The sequence below is a fragment of the Trematosphaeria pertusa genome (assembly GCF_010094035.1).
Source record: "Trematosphaeria pertusa strain CBS 122368 unplaced genomic scaffold BU26scaffold_7, whole genome shotgun sequence".
NCBI lineage: Eukaryota > Fungi > Ascomycota > Dothideomycetes > Pleosporales > Trematosphaeriaceae > Trematosphaeria > Trematosphaeria pertusa.
In genome coordinates, this window is record NW_022987218.1 from 1,710,415 (window position 1) to 1,725,058 (window position 14,644).

At 55.4% G+C, this 14,644-nt stretch overlaps 6 protein-coding genes across 6 annotated transcripts; 2 read left to right on the forward strand and 4 right to left on the reverse strand.

The window, feature by feature from the left end:
- Window positions 1-79: 79 nt before the first annotated feature.
- BU26DRAFT_505345 (uncharacterized protein) lies at window positions 80-1,299 on the reverse strand (the record flags this gene model as incomplete). The annotated part of the gene is made up of 2 exons (XM_033826845.1): window positions 80-344; window positions 674-1,299. The coding sequence occupies 2 exons, from the start codon at window positions 1,297-1,299 to the stop codon at window positions 80-82; spliced, it is 891 nt and encodes a 296-aa protein (XP_033684299.1).
- Window positions 1,300-1,754: 455 nt separating this feature from the next.
- BU26DRAFT_564949 (MFS general substrate transporter) lies at window positions 1,755-3,630 on the reverse strand (the record flags this gene model as incomplete). Its single annotated transcript, XM_033833328.1, has 3 exons — window positions 1,755-2,442; window positions 2,497-3,091; window positions 3,141-3,630. The coding sequence occupies 3 exons, from the start codon at window positions 3,628-3,630 to the stop codon at window positions 1,755-1,757; spliced, it is 1,773 nt and encodes a 590-aa protein (XP_033684300.1).
- A 716-nt stretch (window positions 3,631-4,346) lies between these two features.
- BU26DRAFT_315963 (cytochrome P450 monooxygenase) lies at window positions 4,347-6,233 on the forward strand. Its single transcript, XM_033821982.1, has 3 exons — window positions 4,347-4,769; window positions 4,824-5,466; window positions 5,518-6,233. Exons 1-3 carry the CDS (start codon window positions 4,469-4,471, stop codon window positions 6,122-6,124), a joined length of 1,551 nt encoding a protein of 516 aa, XP_033684301.1. The 5' UTR covers window positions 4,347-4,468; the 3' UTR covers window positions 6,125-6,233.
- Window positions 6,234-6,342: 109 nt separating this feature from the next.
- Window positions 6,343-7,575, reverse strand: BU26DRAFT_564951 (uncharacterized protein; the record flags this gene model as incomplete). Its single annotated transcript, XM_033833329.1, has 1 exon — window positions 6,343-7,575. One exon carries the CDS (start codon window positions 7,573-7,575, stop codon window positions 6,343-6,345), a length of 1,233 nt encoding a protein of 410 aa, XP_033684302.1.
- Window positions 7,576-8,182: 607 nt separating this feature from the next.
- On the reverse strand, window positions 8,183-9,430 carry BU26DRAFT_519416 (NADP-dependent L-serine/L-allo-threonine dehydrogenase). Its single transcript, XM_033829044.1, has 2 exons — window positions 8,935-9,430; window positions 8,183-8,865 (listed from the first exon to the last, which is right to left on the reverse strand). Exons 1-2 carry the CDS (start codon window positions 9,231-9,233, stop codon window positions 8,355-8,357), a joined length of 810 nt encoding a protein of 269 aa, XP_033684303.1. The 5' UTR covers window positions 9,234-9,430; the 3' UTR covers window positions 8,183-8,354.
- A 1,154-nt stretch (window positions 9,431-10,584) lies between these two features.
- BU26DRAFT_316007 (uncharacterized protein) lies at window positions 10,585-11,713 on the forward strand. Its single transcript, XM_033821983.1, has 4 exons — window positions 10,585-10,750; window positions 10,902-11,336; window positions 11,471-11,564; window positions 11,608-11,713. The coding sequence occupies exons 1-4, from the start codon at window positions 10,709-10,711 to the stop codon at window positions 11,610-11,612; spliced, it is 576 nt and encodes a 191-aa protein (XP_033684304.1). The 5' UTR covers window positions 10,585-10,708; the 3' UTR covers window positions 11,613-11,713.
- Window positions 11,714-14,644: the final 2,931 nt, after the last annotated feature.

Here is a 14,644-nt window from a genome sequence, read left to right on the forward strand (position 1 = left end):
GCCTGGGGTGCGCAATGTGCGAATACAGCGGGGACGGGATCCTCGAGCATAGACGCACAGGGTGGAGTTTATCACTGGCTTAGGTTGATGAATCGCGGCGGGGGCGGGAGAGCGGGTATGTGAAGCTTCCCGTTACGGAGGAGGCGGATGCGGATGAGCACTCGCTGGGGGAGTCGGATAGGGTGGATGCGGGGGACCAGAGGGAGTGGGGGGAGGTGGAGGATGGCGTTGGGCTGGGGGTGGTGGCATGTGGCGAGGCTGTGACGAGGTGTGGTTGGGAGTCGAGCGGTTCTGCAGCTGCTAGCGAGAAGGGGGTGCGGGTTGTTCCTGGGGAATGGGAAGTGCTGGTTGGTGGGGTTTTCGCAGCTTAGCTGGAGAGTGGCGGCTTGCTGGTTGCCTGCTTCTCGTCTGGCTCTTCGGGAATGTGGAGGGTGCTTTTTGTATCTGTGTGGACCGAGGGCTTTGTAGAGGTATTGGTTATCTCGGGCTCTTGGGGCTCGGTCCCCGACGGAATGGTGAAGAGGATGGAGGGGTGGACGGGGAGAGATCTGGCTTGTCGCCACACAGCTTCTGCGACCTGCTGGCATCGCGCTGAGCTGGGTTGTCGCGCCCTGACGGAATCATGAGCTTCGTTTTCGGTAGTGGCTTGGTAGATTTGGGAAGAATAACGTACGGCTCTTCACGGTTCTGTGCATCCTCTAAGAGAGGCGTGCTGTTAGTAGCTGCGCTTCCACCGTCCTTCCACTCCAGAGAGTTATAAACAGGCGACATATCCGTGACCTCGGACTTCGACGGTGCAGCCTGAGTCTCCATCCCCTCAGCTAGAACCGACCCATTCGCCGCTTCCGCACGACGCACCTCATCTCCACCGCGACCGCGCATGAGCCGAGCCGCAATCCTGCGAAGATGCATCCTGTTCCCACCCCTAGGTGCATGTACCCTCCACGCCCGCCGCTCATAACTCTTCGCCACCGTTTCAATCCGCAAACGCCTACCCACAATCCCTTGCTTTTCTTCCTCACTAACCACCTTCCTCCTCCGCCCAACCACGCCAACAGCCCGTCCAAACTTATTCCGCTTCGGCGCATGCAGGAGCTTGGCATCGACCACGGTGACGGTATTGCAGAGGAGGTCGTGCGGCGCATCTGGAGGCGTGATGACGATCTCTGGTATGTTGATGTTGTTCGCTGGGACTTCTCGGCTGCGAAGGCAGAGGGACAGGTGGTCAATGCAGGCGCTAGATGGGCAGAGGGAGGATAGGTCGATGGCGCAGACGGGGCAGGGGAGGGAGGGCGGCATTGTTGGGTTGGTGGGTTGGTTGAGCTGAGCTGAACTAAGCGGAGGGGTTGTGGAAGTTGGAGGACGATTGATGGTGGGAGGGTCTTTAAGGATAGCGCTCGAATGTGGGCTGAGATAGGAAAAGGGGGTGAAAGGTTGTGGTATCGTATAAGTCGTCTTGTTCGTCGCAACTAGAACCTGTGTCAACTCGACTACTTCCGTCACAAGGAATCACTGGCTCACTCATTTCCTGCCTTACGCAACTTTCTCTCTCGTAATGACATATGAAGAATACGGGCCTGCAGCCTGAAGCAAGGATTTCCTGAAATGGCGCAGTATGAACGGTCACTTACTAAGGTCCCCTTTCGTTCCACTTCTGCCTCGACATCAGCGAACTACTTCTCTAATCAAAAGCAAAATACGCAGTAACTTGAATGAATTTATCCCACACTCTTGCGCAACTAGTAACTACTATACTAAGCCTCCGTCTCCTTCTCATGAACCTTCTGCACCCCCTTCCTCCCCTCCAGATGCACCTCAACATGGTTCGTAAAGTACTTCGACGGGTCCTTAACCGCTACCGCGCAAAGAATAGCAACCACACCAAACGGAATAGACGCCAGCCAAGTAATCCGAAAGCCGTACGCATATCCATACCGCGCCGCCGTGACACACGCATCATACACTGAAGACGGGATATCCGGAAACTTAGCCGCGCCCCCCGGGATCCCCAGCAGACTCAAGTCGACGGACTCGATGAGCTCGCCTACGCTGGAGGCAGACACGCCACCCGCGAGCGCCGTCGCGCCGATGCGCTTAGCTACTTCCTTCTCGGCGGTCTGATCGAACACGGACGAGAAGATGACGGAGCCGATGGACCCGCCGACGGAGCGGAAGGTTCCTATGAGGCCGATGGCGACGCCGAGGTCGCGCTGGGGCACGTTGAGCGAGGCGGTCGTGTAGCAGTTCAGCGTGATCCAGCCGAAGGGGAACATGGCGAGGAATTGCGCGGCCATGAGCCAGTTGATGTTGGTTGGGGTGATGAGCGCGGCGAGCCCGAAGAAGAGGGTCTGCATGAAGACGGCGAAGATGAGCTGGTAGTTGACGCGCTTGATGTAGTGGACGAGGGCGGGCACGAGGCAGCCGCCGATGAGTTGGCCGAAGCTGCGTAGTGTTAGCGGTGCTGGGGGGGATGCTGTTCTGATGCAAAGGACTTACCCAGAAGGAAGCGAGTATAGCCCGATCTTGACCGGGTCGGGGGTATGCAGGTAGAGGATCGTCTGGGCGTTCAACGCTGAGGCTGCGAAGAACACCATGCCCGCGACGAAAACGAGCACGATAAGGGCGGAGAACTCGCGGAAGTTCTTGAACAAATACCACGGGAACAGCGGGTCCATGGGCACAAGCGCGTCGTACACAAACGCCGAGATGAAAACGAAGAAGCCCAGAACCAGCGGCGCCAAGCTACCCGCACTCTCCCACGGATACGTGTTGCCGCCGGATTCGAGGCCGTACAGAAAGACCACCAGCCCTGCGACGAAGAGAAACGCGCCGATGAAGTCGAGTTCCTTGAACTCTTGCCATTTGGTCTTGCCGTCGGGTCGGGGATGGCTGGGCGGGAAGTACACGAAGAACGTGCCAATCAAGGAGAAGGCGCCGTAGCCGATGCACAGGTAAAACATGATTTTCCACGTTGCGTTGGAGATCATAGCGTTGGCCAGGATAGTCGATGGGACGGCCCATGTTGCGAGATTGAGCTCAGTCCAGGCCAGGCCTATGCCGCGATACTTGTTGGGCAGGATCTCGGAGATGCCTGCTTCTCGTCAGTTTACTAGGCTTAAGACTCGGGTTCCCACACGTACCGGCGTATGCAACAGAGATTGTTCCAATCGATGCCCCAAGGATTACTTCGCCTGCGATGAGCTGGTTCATCGTCTTCGACGTACACGCAATAATGCCGCCTATAACGGTCAAGAATTGGCCAAACAGGATGACTGGTCTTCGCCCGAAGATATCAGATAGCCTCCCTGCAACTGAGAATCCTACAGCAGCAGCAGCGCCCCATCCTGAAGGGATCCAGAAGCTAATGTTCTCGCCTCCGATTTTCTGTGAGAGCTGGACCAGGATAGGAGTAACCAGGATGAAGCCGAACATGATAGGTCCTGTGAAGGAGGTACCGAGAAACAGTGCGGAGAGAATGACAGGTAACGTGAGTTTTTCGGCATGTTCGGGGTTGTCTTCTAGCGCGGCTCTGTGGGGGTCTTCGTAGCCCGCGGGGACGTGAACGTGCTCACGATGTGCGATTTCCAGCTCCTCCTCGACATGCTGCTTGTGTTCTGGTGTGTCTTTCATCGTCTTTCTCTGAATCAAATGCTAATAGCTCCGTCGGAGACGAGGATAATAATGTGGCCGGGGATAGCTATGGTAGCTTGGGCTGGGGCCGAAGGGGAGACTGTCGCGGTCCGCCTAAGCAAAAGATGGATGATGGAAGAATGGTCAAGCTACAACAAGCTCCAAAAAATGACGGGACGGTAGATCTTGGAGATATTAAACTCCGTGGGAAACTTCTGCGTACTGCCCGTGCGGGGCCTAGCTCGGCGCTATAATATCTGGGGCGTCGGATGTTAAAGCGAGGCTTTCAGGGGTGCGTCCACGCCTGCGGGGAAATGTGGGGTTGTCACCTCTCCTCCGTCCAAGCATCAATTTCAGCCAGATTGCGAGGAAAGATAAGCATTTCAGGGCTGCCGGGGACAGGACCCTCAGACAGCACGGGCTGCGAGAATCACGTCCTCGGGCGTTCCGTTGCCATCGAAAGACGCGTTGGTGGCTATCCTCTCCCTACTCGATTTCGTTCAACGCCCATTCCAGATACCGTGCGACTGCGACTGCGATGTGGGGCCTTTGAAGATTTCGACTTCCGTGACTTGCCGCTCGAACCCCGCTGATGCTGATGAATCATCTCCAGCAATCCTCCAAAGCTCGAGATATTTGACATGAGCGACAACCCTCCAAGCTTAGCTTCGCCGAACGCGAACGCCTCTTCACCACTACGCTTTCCGGGCTCCGTGGGGCCCTCACTAATCCTTCGGCAATTCGCCGTTCTGAGCGCAACGCAGGACGAATCCTCTCGGAGCTGTTAGCCAGGCCTACTACTAGGAGTATCAGAGACGTGCCCGACTCTGCGCAAAGCATGACTCTCCTCGACGGCGTCATCAGCGAGAAGCCGACCCTGTTCTACGCGGCCGTGCTTCTCGCAGTCGCGTACCCGCTGTATAGCATCGTATACGGCTTATTCTTCTCGCCCTTGAGCAAGATCCCCGGGCCGTGGTTGACGCGCATCAGCAGCATTCCCGAGGCCAATGCGCTGAAGGAGCAGCGGCGAACACAATGGGTCAACAGCCTGTTCGAGCAGAACCCCGGCGCCGTGGCAGTCCGGACAGGGCCAAAGTCCGTGTCTTTCAACCACCCCGATGCCATCAAGGCCATCTACGGTATCCCCCTCTCATCTCCTCGCATATCTCTCAAAGTGCTAACCGCGTCCCCAGGCCACGGAAAAGGCCACGAGGAATTCGGCAAATCCAGCTGGTACGATGCCTTCTCGACAACCGGCGAATCGCTCTTCTCCACGCGCTCCAAGAAGCGGCACGCCATGAAGCGCCGCATGGTCGCGCACGGCTTCAGCGCGCAGAGCCTGCAGTCGTTCGAGCCGTACGTCGATCTCACCATGGCCAAGTTCCTCAAGAAGATGGACAAGTTCGCGCGCACCCAGGAGCCCTTCGACATCTACTTCTGGTTCGAGCTGTTCACCATGGACGTCATGGGCGAGCTCGCGCTCGGCAGCAACTTCGGCGTGCTGGAAGCGGGGAAACCGGCGCGGTATTCGACGCTCGTGGAGCAGTCGCAGCGGTTTGGGAATCTGAGTGGTATGCTGCCTTTCGGGAAGGCGAGCGTTAGGGTGCTGAGCTGGGTGCCTATGCCGTACGTGCAGCGCCTCTGGAAGGCGAGGGTGGAGTATCTGGACTATGCAAGGCAGGCGCTGGAAAAGCGGTTCCAGGAGGATCGGAAGCAGGTACTGCCCAGCGGCAAGCCACGTCAGGACATCATGCAGCGCTTCATCGAAGCCCGCGATCCAGAAACTGGGCGGCAAATGGACTTCGACGAGCTACGCGCGGAGACGTCGTCGCTAATGTAAGTCACGTGCCCCGCTCTCTCCCTAGCATTCCGCTGATTAAGTCCCAGGGTAGCAGGAGCCAGCACCGGCAGCGTAACCATGAACTGGATGACATACTACCTGTGCAAGAACCCTGAAATCAAGACGCGCATCGTCCAGGATCTCGAAGCCATGTTCCCCGACAACCGCGACGGCGCAAACCCCCTCCCCTACACGCGCCTGAACAACCTGCGCCTGCTTGAGCACGCCGAAATCGAATGCCTGCGCCTGCACCCCCCAATCGGCTACGCCATGCCGCGCGACACCCCGCGCCAGGGCGCCGAAATCTGCGGCCTGTACATCCCCGGGGGCGTCGCGGTCGGCGTCCCCGCCGCGACCATCGGCCGCAACGCCGCCGTGTTTGCGCGCCCCAGCGCGTGGGATCCCGACCGCTGGGCGGACGACGCGGCGGATCTGGCGACGATGAAGCTGTGCTTCCTGGGCTTTGGGTATGGCAGCCGGCAGTGCATTGGGCGGAACGTGGCGAATCAGTTTGTGATTAAGATGATTGCGAGCTTGCTGCTGCGGTACGAGGTTGAGCTGGAGGATCCGGGGTTGGTGCTGGGGACGAGGGAGTTTACGATTCAGAAGCCGGATCGGAAGTATCGGGTGCGTATTAGGCCGAGGAAGGTGTAGTGCCGCTGGCTGGGGAATCGCATTTGAGGGGCTAGCTACGTGGAAGGATGGCTTGTAGATGCGCTGGGGTCTTATGGGATAGATGCAATGCTCCGTAATGAGATAGAACCTTGGAAGTGTAACACCGATGGGCCTTGGTATAAAACGCCGGAGTGATCCAAACGTGAAAATCAGAACAGTTAGCAACGCCCCCGCATTCGCTTCGCATCGCAGATATTTCAACGGCGACGAGCAACTACAGCGCCGATAATAGCAGCGGTAGCGATGAAACCAGTAGCCTTCCAAGGCGAGACGGATATCGGCCACCAGTCCAGGGCCATCTTCCCAGGAAGATACGATGCCAATCGAGTAGAAGCCGGCGATGTGTTAAAAGACTCTGTTTCCACAGTCGGGGTCGCAGGCGTGTGGACCAATTCCAAGGAGGAGGCTCGATCGTCCGGTTCAAGGAACGTGACGTCGATATCCGCGTCGTCTTCGGAGGTGGAGCCAGCACTAGGCGTGAATTGGAGGGTGTATGTGCGGGTTGCGAAGGTAGATGCTGCTGAGATGCCAACGATGCTCGCACATTCAAATGCTTTGTCGAAGACGTTGTTGTCGCCTGCTTCCGAGTTCGGGGTGGTCGGCCGCGAGGAGGGACCAAGTGATAAAGAGTCAAGGGAGTCATCTGCGGCTTCAGAGCGATCTGTGTCCTCGTCCACAGCAACATCGGTACTGATCGCATCATCCGAAACGGTTGAGGGCTGATCGATAAGAGCGGCGATTTCAGCAACAGACCCCACATCCTCCTTAACACCCCCCACAATCGGCGAATCCGGCGGCGTCATCACCAAATCCCCCAAATCTTCCTCAGTATTCCTCCTCGTAAGCAGCGGCGTATCCTCCTTCTCTCCATCATCTTCCCCATCCTGATCATCCTGAAACCGCACTTCCTTCTTCAACGAGGAACTCTTAAGCAGCATCGTCTCGCACGCCGTCGTCTTCCCACACTGCACCTTCATATCCCGCCAATTGGCATAGTAATTCACCCGTTTGCGCTCCATCACCACGCCGTCCTCATACACGCTCATCTCCTTGTACGCAGGCGGGCCTGGTACTTCGTTGACCATGGCGTCGTAGCGGCGCCAGTGCGCGGATGGCTGCTCCTCGCCCGTCGGCCAGTCCGCCGGGTGCGGCGAGAAGTAGGCGGCGTGGGAGCCTGGGAGCTTGAAGGCAGGCGGCGGCCGGGCATCGAGCGGCAACGAGGGCGCAACGGCGTCAGCGGGCTCTGCAGCAAGGAGGAGCGGTGGTTCGAGGTCTTCATGCTGTAACGGGCGCTGGAGAGGCCCGAGTTCTTCGAGCGTTGGGGGGGCGAGGTCGGCGGTGGCCGCCATGTACTGGTCGAAGTCCCACTCGTCGTCGTCGTCGTCCGCCCAGTTGAAGCTAGAGAGGGGGCGGTTGCTGATGGTGGCCATGGTGTTGGTGTCGGGTGGTAATTGATGGGAGGAAATGGCTGGATGAATTCTGGGTGTGTTTGTGTAGGTGTGTGTTGTTGAGCGGGCTGACTGTGGTTGGTTTGCACAAAGATGGTAGGAAAAGTGAGAGCTCTGACGCAGGGAAATTATGCTGGGAGTGGTAACCTGTTGCTGGAGGGACAGCTGTCGGTCGATATTGCAGTGTTTTGCGAAGCAGTGAAAGTATGTTTACCAGTGGATGCTATTTGCAATGCTCTAGGGTTTAGGCGGCCAATACTTTCACTGTTGCTTCGGAACGGGATTACCTTTTCACTCCTCTCTAGCATTCTTCTGCGGTGGTTAACAGACGGCTACCGAGAATAACAAGCGGCCGCTGTCATAGAGATCACTCTGCCATCACTCCTTACAGCCTTTCTTCGGCTGCTGCTCTAATAAGCCGCAGTACTTCGAGCCTCTTGCGAAAACTAAGGCCAAGCATCTGGGTGGTGACCGGACCTATGGCCTACATGCCGTTAACGTAAGTCTGGACGCATAGAGGAGCGAACACTGAGAGATTGATCTAGGTTTCCATTTCTTGTGTACACCACACGGAGTAGCGATATATGTTGCGGTCGAACGATAGACGCTCCATGTATTCAAAGTATAATATTGTCCACCTCTATAATTTTTCTTTACCTCTGACCGGCTTCTTGTACATAGCACCGCCCGTTCCCGCCTGTGACTCGTCAGTCTACTGTGCAGGCTTCCTGTGCATCACCGTGGCCGCAGCCTTCGACCCATCAGCGACATTCTCCGAACGAAATGGGTGCACTCACCTGATGATTGGGGAAAATCAGCGTATCCGCAATAACCACATTCTCCCTCCTCCCAGCTGTGAACACAACGACCTCGGCGATATCATCCGGCGTAAGGGGCTCCACCCCTTCATATACTTTCTTCGCTTTCTCCTGATCCCCATTAAAGCGCACGAGACTAAACTCGGTCTCCACCTGCCCCGGATCAACCTCAATAACCCTTATGCGCGTTGAGATCAACTCCCTCCGGAGGGCGTCGGTGAAGGAGCGTACGGCGGCCTTGGTTGCACAGTAGATGGAGCCGCCCTGGTAGGGTTCCCGACCCGCAATTGATCCAATGTTTATGATGTCGCCGCGGCCGCCGTCGGGGCGTGTCTTGAAGGTGGGGAGGATGGCTTGGGTCATGTTTATGAGGCCGGTGACGTTGGTCGCGAACATGACGTCGATATCTTCGGGGGCGATATTGGGCGCCTGAGCCACGCCTTTTACAAGGCCGCTATCGTGGTATTGTCAGCCTCTTAAGTTGCAATAGACACGTCACAAGGGGGGTGGGGAGGAAGCTCACGCGTTGTTGACTAGGACATCTACTTCCTTGAACTCATTCGGCAGCTCTCCCACAAACTTGTTGATCTCGTCCGGCTTGCTCACATCTAGCTTGACAGGGTGGACCTTTACACCCTTCGCGAACTGCGCTATTTCGGTTGCAATCTCTTTCAGCGTGTCGATGCGTCGTGCTGTAAGGATGAGTTTCAGGTCGTCGGGCTGTGTACGGGCGAATTCGAGAGCACAGGATTTGCCGATGCCCGAGGAGGCACCAGTAATCAGTACGGTCTTGCCTTTCAGGCGGGATGCCATGGAGGACATGTTTGCGGCTTGCTGGAGGGAACGGCGCAGTGGAGCGAGGTGGGGTCGCGCGGGTGAGATGCGGAAGGGAGCTTGAACTAACGCAGAGGTGGTACGGAGGAGGCGACAGGAGCGTGAAACAAGATGCATATACGCTTCAGGGGCTCAATTGAGTTGTATGCAGCTGTACCGCCGTGCGATGTGGGTAAGACGGCGAGTTCAGCGGAAGCGTGGGAGGGGTGCTCGGCCTATCTCGGGATATTTCCGACGCGAGTCATGCGCGTCCGGAAGCGGTATAGCGTCGGAGGGAATCTGACATGGAGGTCTGCCTCGTCCACGGGCACTTTTTTCTACTTGCGACGGGCCTTTCATCGCTATCACGCAGCTACCTACCGCCCGAGTCGTGTTCGACGCGTGTCCTGCTTCATATGTACTCTCTTCATGGCCCTCATCGCTGCAGAATTACAGCCCCTGAGCACTCTCCGAGCGCTCAATACCTTGTAGTGTCAATCGAGTAGCCGTCAGGACCACGGCTGAAGAACACATATCAGGGCTTCCATCTTGAAGCTGGTGTTCTCTCTGGACGTGTTTTCAAGCTTCCTATTCGGTCGCAGCTTATGGGGGCGAGCCAGGAGGAGCGGCGTGCGGGATTGAAGAGTTATTGGACGAGGCTGCAGCATGCAAGGAATCAGCACATCTCAGCCGCGCCAGCGGCGCTTAAAAAGCAGCTCCTCTTCTCTTCTTCTTCTTCTTCTTCTTCTCCTCGCCCTCTGAACTCTTGATTCTACAGCTCATCTTCCTTCGATCAATCCGCATTTCCAGCCAGTTCCACGGGCGCCGCCTGTAGAACAGAGGTCTCCGAACGCCGCCGTGTCCAGCCTAACCGCTGCTGCTCGCAGCCTTGTAGTCTCCGTGCAATGCTACACAGCCTCACACCAGCTTCCAACTTCCAGCCTTCAACGTCCGTCCCTCGAATTCCTTCTTAACCAGTTCCACCAGATACTCCGAACCCTCTACCGTCCAACGGCTTCCTATGGATTGGCTCTTACGTAAGATTCGCCATGCGTAGAGGAATAAAGAGCTTCCTCAAGCGGGGCAAGCATCCAAGCAGCGAACCCGACCGGACAGGGAGCTCTCAAACCCAGGAGCCCTCGCATTCCGCAAACGATACGGACGTCGAAAGAAACGATCATGTCCACAGCAAGTCAGTACTGGCAGACACTCCTCCTATTGAACAAGGCGATAATCTTGGTGTGAAGCTCCTATATCAGCCTGAGAATCCGAAGGATGCTCGAGCCGACATAGTTTTCGTTCATGGTCTGGCCGGAAATGCTTTCAGCACTTGGTACTACAAGGAACATGCCCTTCATTGGCCAAGCACCCTCTTAAAAGAAGATATTCCTGAGGCGCGAATATTCATCTATGGCTATGATGCAAATGTCGCAAGCTTCTGGGGTGGCGCATCGCAAAACCGATTGGTGAACCATGCGGAGAGTATGGTAGGACATCTTGTCGGACGAAGAGAGGATACCAACACGGTTAGTGTTACACTCTGTTATCCTTAAACAACTCGAGGCGTTGGTCTTGCCAACTCAAGAACCAACAAGGCTCTGAACGCCTTTACGAAGGGGGATTTCAAAGGCCATTTCGGACGTCGGGTGGCTAATATGCGTTCTTGGGGCGGTCTAGGAAGACCGGAAGATTGTTTTCGTCGCTCACAGCCTAGGTGGTCTTGTGGTCGAAAGAGCATTACAGCTTTCGGAGAACAGCGCCGAGAAGCACCTCCGCCAGATCGAGAACTCGACAGTTGGTATAGCATTCCTTGGGACGCCTCATGCTGGCAGTGGTTTCGCTCCCTTTGCGAAATCTGTAGGAAAAGCATTGAGTTTCTTGGGCAAACGCGTGAACACGGATATCCTTGAGGCGCTGAAGAGAGATTCACAAATCCTTCTAGATGTCGAAGACTGGTTTGGTCATTGGCGAAGGCGTCGTGCGGAGACCAACCCAGTGCAGATCACGTGCTTCTTCGAAGAGCTGGAATTACCTGCATTCGGGAAGGTGGTGGAAGAGACTCAAGCTAGAATTGCTGGCTATTCGTCATACGGGATTCATGCAAATCACATGGTACGTAGATTGCAGCACGCCTACCTATGTCTTGGACTGTTGAAGCCCTTCTCAAGCAGTTTTTCGCGGCCGGCATTCCAATTTCGTAATGGTATATTGTAGCTAGCATCGGTCGCTAACATAGCAAACCGCAGAACATGACGAAGTTTTCTGGGACAGAGGATCCCGGATACCGCGCCGTGAGTAGGGAGCTTCGCAGATGGGTTAGGGCCGCAAGCGAACAGCAAGGTATGCCTAATTTGTATAGTGTGTACTGATGCTAATCGATCAGTGTAGCAAAGGCTGTCAGGGACCCTAAACGGGAGGAGCGAGTCAACAAGTTCTTAGCCAAGCTCTATACCTGCCCCTACGAAGAGCGGAAGAACGTGAACGACGATCGAGTACCAGGAACCTGCCAATGGTTCACTCATCACGAAAAGTTCAAACACTGGAATGAAAGCACAGAGTCCTGTCTTCTCTGGGTGTCCGCCGATCCTGGATGTGGCAAGTCTGTGCTGGCGAAATATTTGGTGGACGAAGTCATCCCAAGCCAAGAGAAAACCATCTGCTATTTCTTTTTCAAGGATGGCTTCCTAGACCAGCAATCTGCCTCCAACGCCATTTGCGCGATCCTACGCCAATTGTTTCGGCAAAAGCCGCATCTTCTCTCAGACGGCGTTCTAAGCCGAAGTGAACAGGACAAAGACACCTTCTGCCAGTCATTCAGTGGTTTATGGTCAATCTTCACCCGCGTTACATCGGAAAAGGACGCTGGAGAGGTCGTATGCATACTAGAGGCCTTGGACGAATGCCGGCAAGGTGATTTAAAACAGTTGGGCTCGGAAATACGTCGATTGTTCTTGCTGCGAAGAGATTCCCGGCTGAAGTTGCTACTCACTAGCCGACCCTATCAGCATATACGGTGGGAGTTCCAAGCATTGGAAGATCTTATGCCCACGATTCATCTCGCCGGAGCGAATGAGGTCGAGGTCGAGAAGATTACCAACGAGATCGACCTGGTCATCCGAAGCAGAGTAAAGGCTATCGCTGCGAAGAGAAGGCTAAGGAAAGATGAGCGCACCCATTTGGAGAACCTCATGACATCAATTCCCAATCGAACCTACCTGTGGGTTACCCTCACGTTGGACGTCATTGAGAGGATTTCAGGCTTCACCCGAGGAAACGTTGTCAGGACTGTCCAGAAGTTACCCAAAACTGTCGACGAGGCGTACGAAAAGATCCTTCAAAAGAGCCCCGATGCCCAGCAAGCACTCAAAGCATTGCGAATTGTCACCGCGGCGACCGAACCGTTGTCTGTGAAAGAAATGTCCTTCGCGATGGCAATCCAGGAGAGTCATAAGACATTCCACCATATGGAAGAGGAACTGGAGCCTGAGTCACGATTCCAAGATACGCTGCGAGATTTGTGTGGCCTTTTCTTGGTGGTCATCAACGAGCGACTGTATCTGCTTCATCAGACCGCACGAGAATTCCTAGTGCGAAACTCTGGTCCGGGAGAACCACCCGAGGATCGCTTCGTCGTAGGAGATCGCAACAAAATAATATGGAAGCACTCCATCGACATCAAAGTCTCCAATGGAGTCCTCGCACAAGCTTGTGTCTGGTACTTGATTCTCGCAGACGCCTACCTTTCCTTTTCGGAAGCCGATTTTAGCCCGATAAGCTACGACAGACCGTTGGTAAGGGACGACATACTGTACGGGTTTAGCAGATACGCCTTCGATAACTGGAATGTTCACTTCCGTCGATCCAACATAGAGAGCAAAAACCAGATCACTCAGGCGGCTTTACAGCTCTGCCAACGTCAATCTGATCCCTTGTACCAATCGCGGTTCGGGACGCATAATGAAATAATGTCCCCCTTGACGGGACCGTCGAGCGGGAACCCGTTAAGTAATCCTATGTCAACAGCTGCCGTTCTTGGAGTCTACCAAGTTGTGCAACTTTTGCTAGACACAAAAGAATCCGATGCGGCTGCAACAGGAACCGATACTCGGACACCGCTTAGCTATGCTGCAGAACGTGGCCATGTTGGAGTTGTGGAGGTCCTAATCGCACCCGAGCTGGCTGACTTGGATCATCGCGATGAAGATGGCATGACGCCCCTTCATTATGCAGCGAAGAGAGGTCACCAAAAAGTCGCGGCACTTCTACTCAGGGCTGGAAAGGTCAACGCGCAGGTAGTGGCGACTGATTACCTAAGACAAACTCCGCTCGCATTGGCCGTAGCACATGGACAAGCCTCAGTCGTGGATCTGCTAGTCGCTACGGGCCAAGGAGACATTAACTTGGGAGACCAATCGGGTAGAACGCCTCTAATGGATGCAATAGACTTAAGGCGCACAGAGATCGCCAAAATGCTCCTTCAGACCTCCGAAGTGGATGTGAACGCGAAAGACAAGGATGGAAGAACGGCTTTGAGGATAGCGGCAAAAGCTGGACATGAAGAAATTGTAAGATTGCTTCTACGGATGGGAAAGGTGGATGTGAACGCGAAAGACCCGACTGGAAGAACGGGTTTGATGATAGCGGCAAAACACGGACGTAAAGAAATTGTAAGATTGCTTCTAAGGACGGAAAACGTGGATGTGAATAAAAGCGACGATTCCGGTATGACTGCGCTCATAACAGCAGCCAGATGCGGACGCAAAGGAATCGTAAGACGCCTTCTCCAGACGGGCACTGTGGACGTCAATGCGGCCGACATTCAAGGCAACACCGCATTTACACACGCGGCATTAGCTGGGGATGAACGCATCACGAGGCTCCTTCTTCAGACAGGACTGGTAGACGTCAACGCGACCAATCTGGGCGGCGAGACTGCTCTCATACTGGCAGCCGGCCATAAGTTTGCAGAGAGCGTAGTTCAAGTCCTTCTCCAGACCGGGAAAGTGGACGTAAACGCAAGGGTCCATGGCGATGCAGATTACAGGTCCTCTAGAATCCGGGACGGCGATACAGCGCTCATATATGCAGCCGCACAGGGAAATGAGGAGATTGTACGCCTGCTCCTTCAGACTCGAGCGGTGGACATAAGCATAGCGAATGTGGAGGGTGAGACTGCTTTTTCATGCGCAGTGGACTGCCAGCATCCGGGTATTGTGCGGTTACTCCTGGAGACCGAGCAAGTGGAGCTCGACGAAGTCAAATCAGCTCTCTTTCCCGTACGCATGCCCCACAAAGTAAATGAAGGAAGAGGGGTGCGCGAGGAGATTGAGAGGCTTCTGATGCGGTACCTACGCACCAGAGGGAAAGGATCCAGCACTCCAAACCAGAGTGTGAAGTAGTCGGAGCTGAGGACAGCCGCT

Bases quoted from the DNA above. Each gene is read 5' to 3' on its own strand.
- BU26DRAFT_316007 (XM_033821983.1), top strand. From the start codon at position 10,709: ATGGTAGGACATCTTGTCGGACGAAGAGAGGATACCAACACG. The intron at 10,751-10,901 runs GTTAGTGTTACA...GGGGCGGTCTAG, and splicing joins GAAGAGAGGATACCAACACG to GAAGACCGGAAGATTGTTTT. The intron at 11,337-11,470 runs GTACGTAGATTG...AGCAAACCGCAG, and splicing joins GGATTCATGCAAATCACATG to AACATGACGAAGTTTTCTGG.
- BU26DRAFT_315963 (XM_033821982.1), top strand. From the start codon at position 4,469: ATGACTCTCCTCGACGGCGTCATCAGCGAGAAGCCGACCCTGTTCTAC. The intron at 4,770-4,823 runs GTATCCCCCTCT...CCGCGTCCCCAG, and splicing joins TGCCATCAAGGCCATCTACG to GCCACGGAAAAGGCCACGAG. The intron at 5,467-5,517 runs GTAAGTCACGTG...ATTAAGTCCCAG, and splicing joins GCGGAGACGTCGTCGCTAAT to GGTAGCAGGAGCCAGCACCG.
- BU26DRAFT_519416 (XM_033829044.1), bottom strand. From the start codon at position 9,233: ATGTCCTCCATGGCATCCCGCCTGAAAGGCAAGACCGTACTGATTACT. The intron at 8,866-8,934 runs GTGAGCTTCCTC...ATACCACGATAG, and splicing joins GATGTCCTAGTCAACAACGC to CGGCCTTGTAAAAGGCGTGG.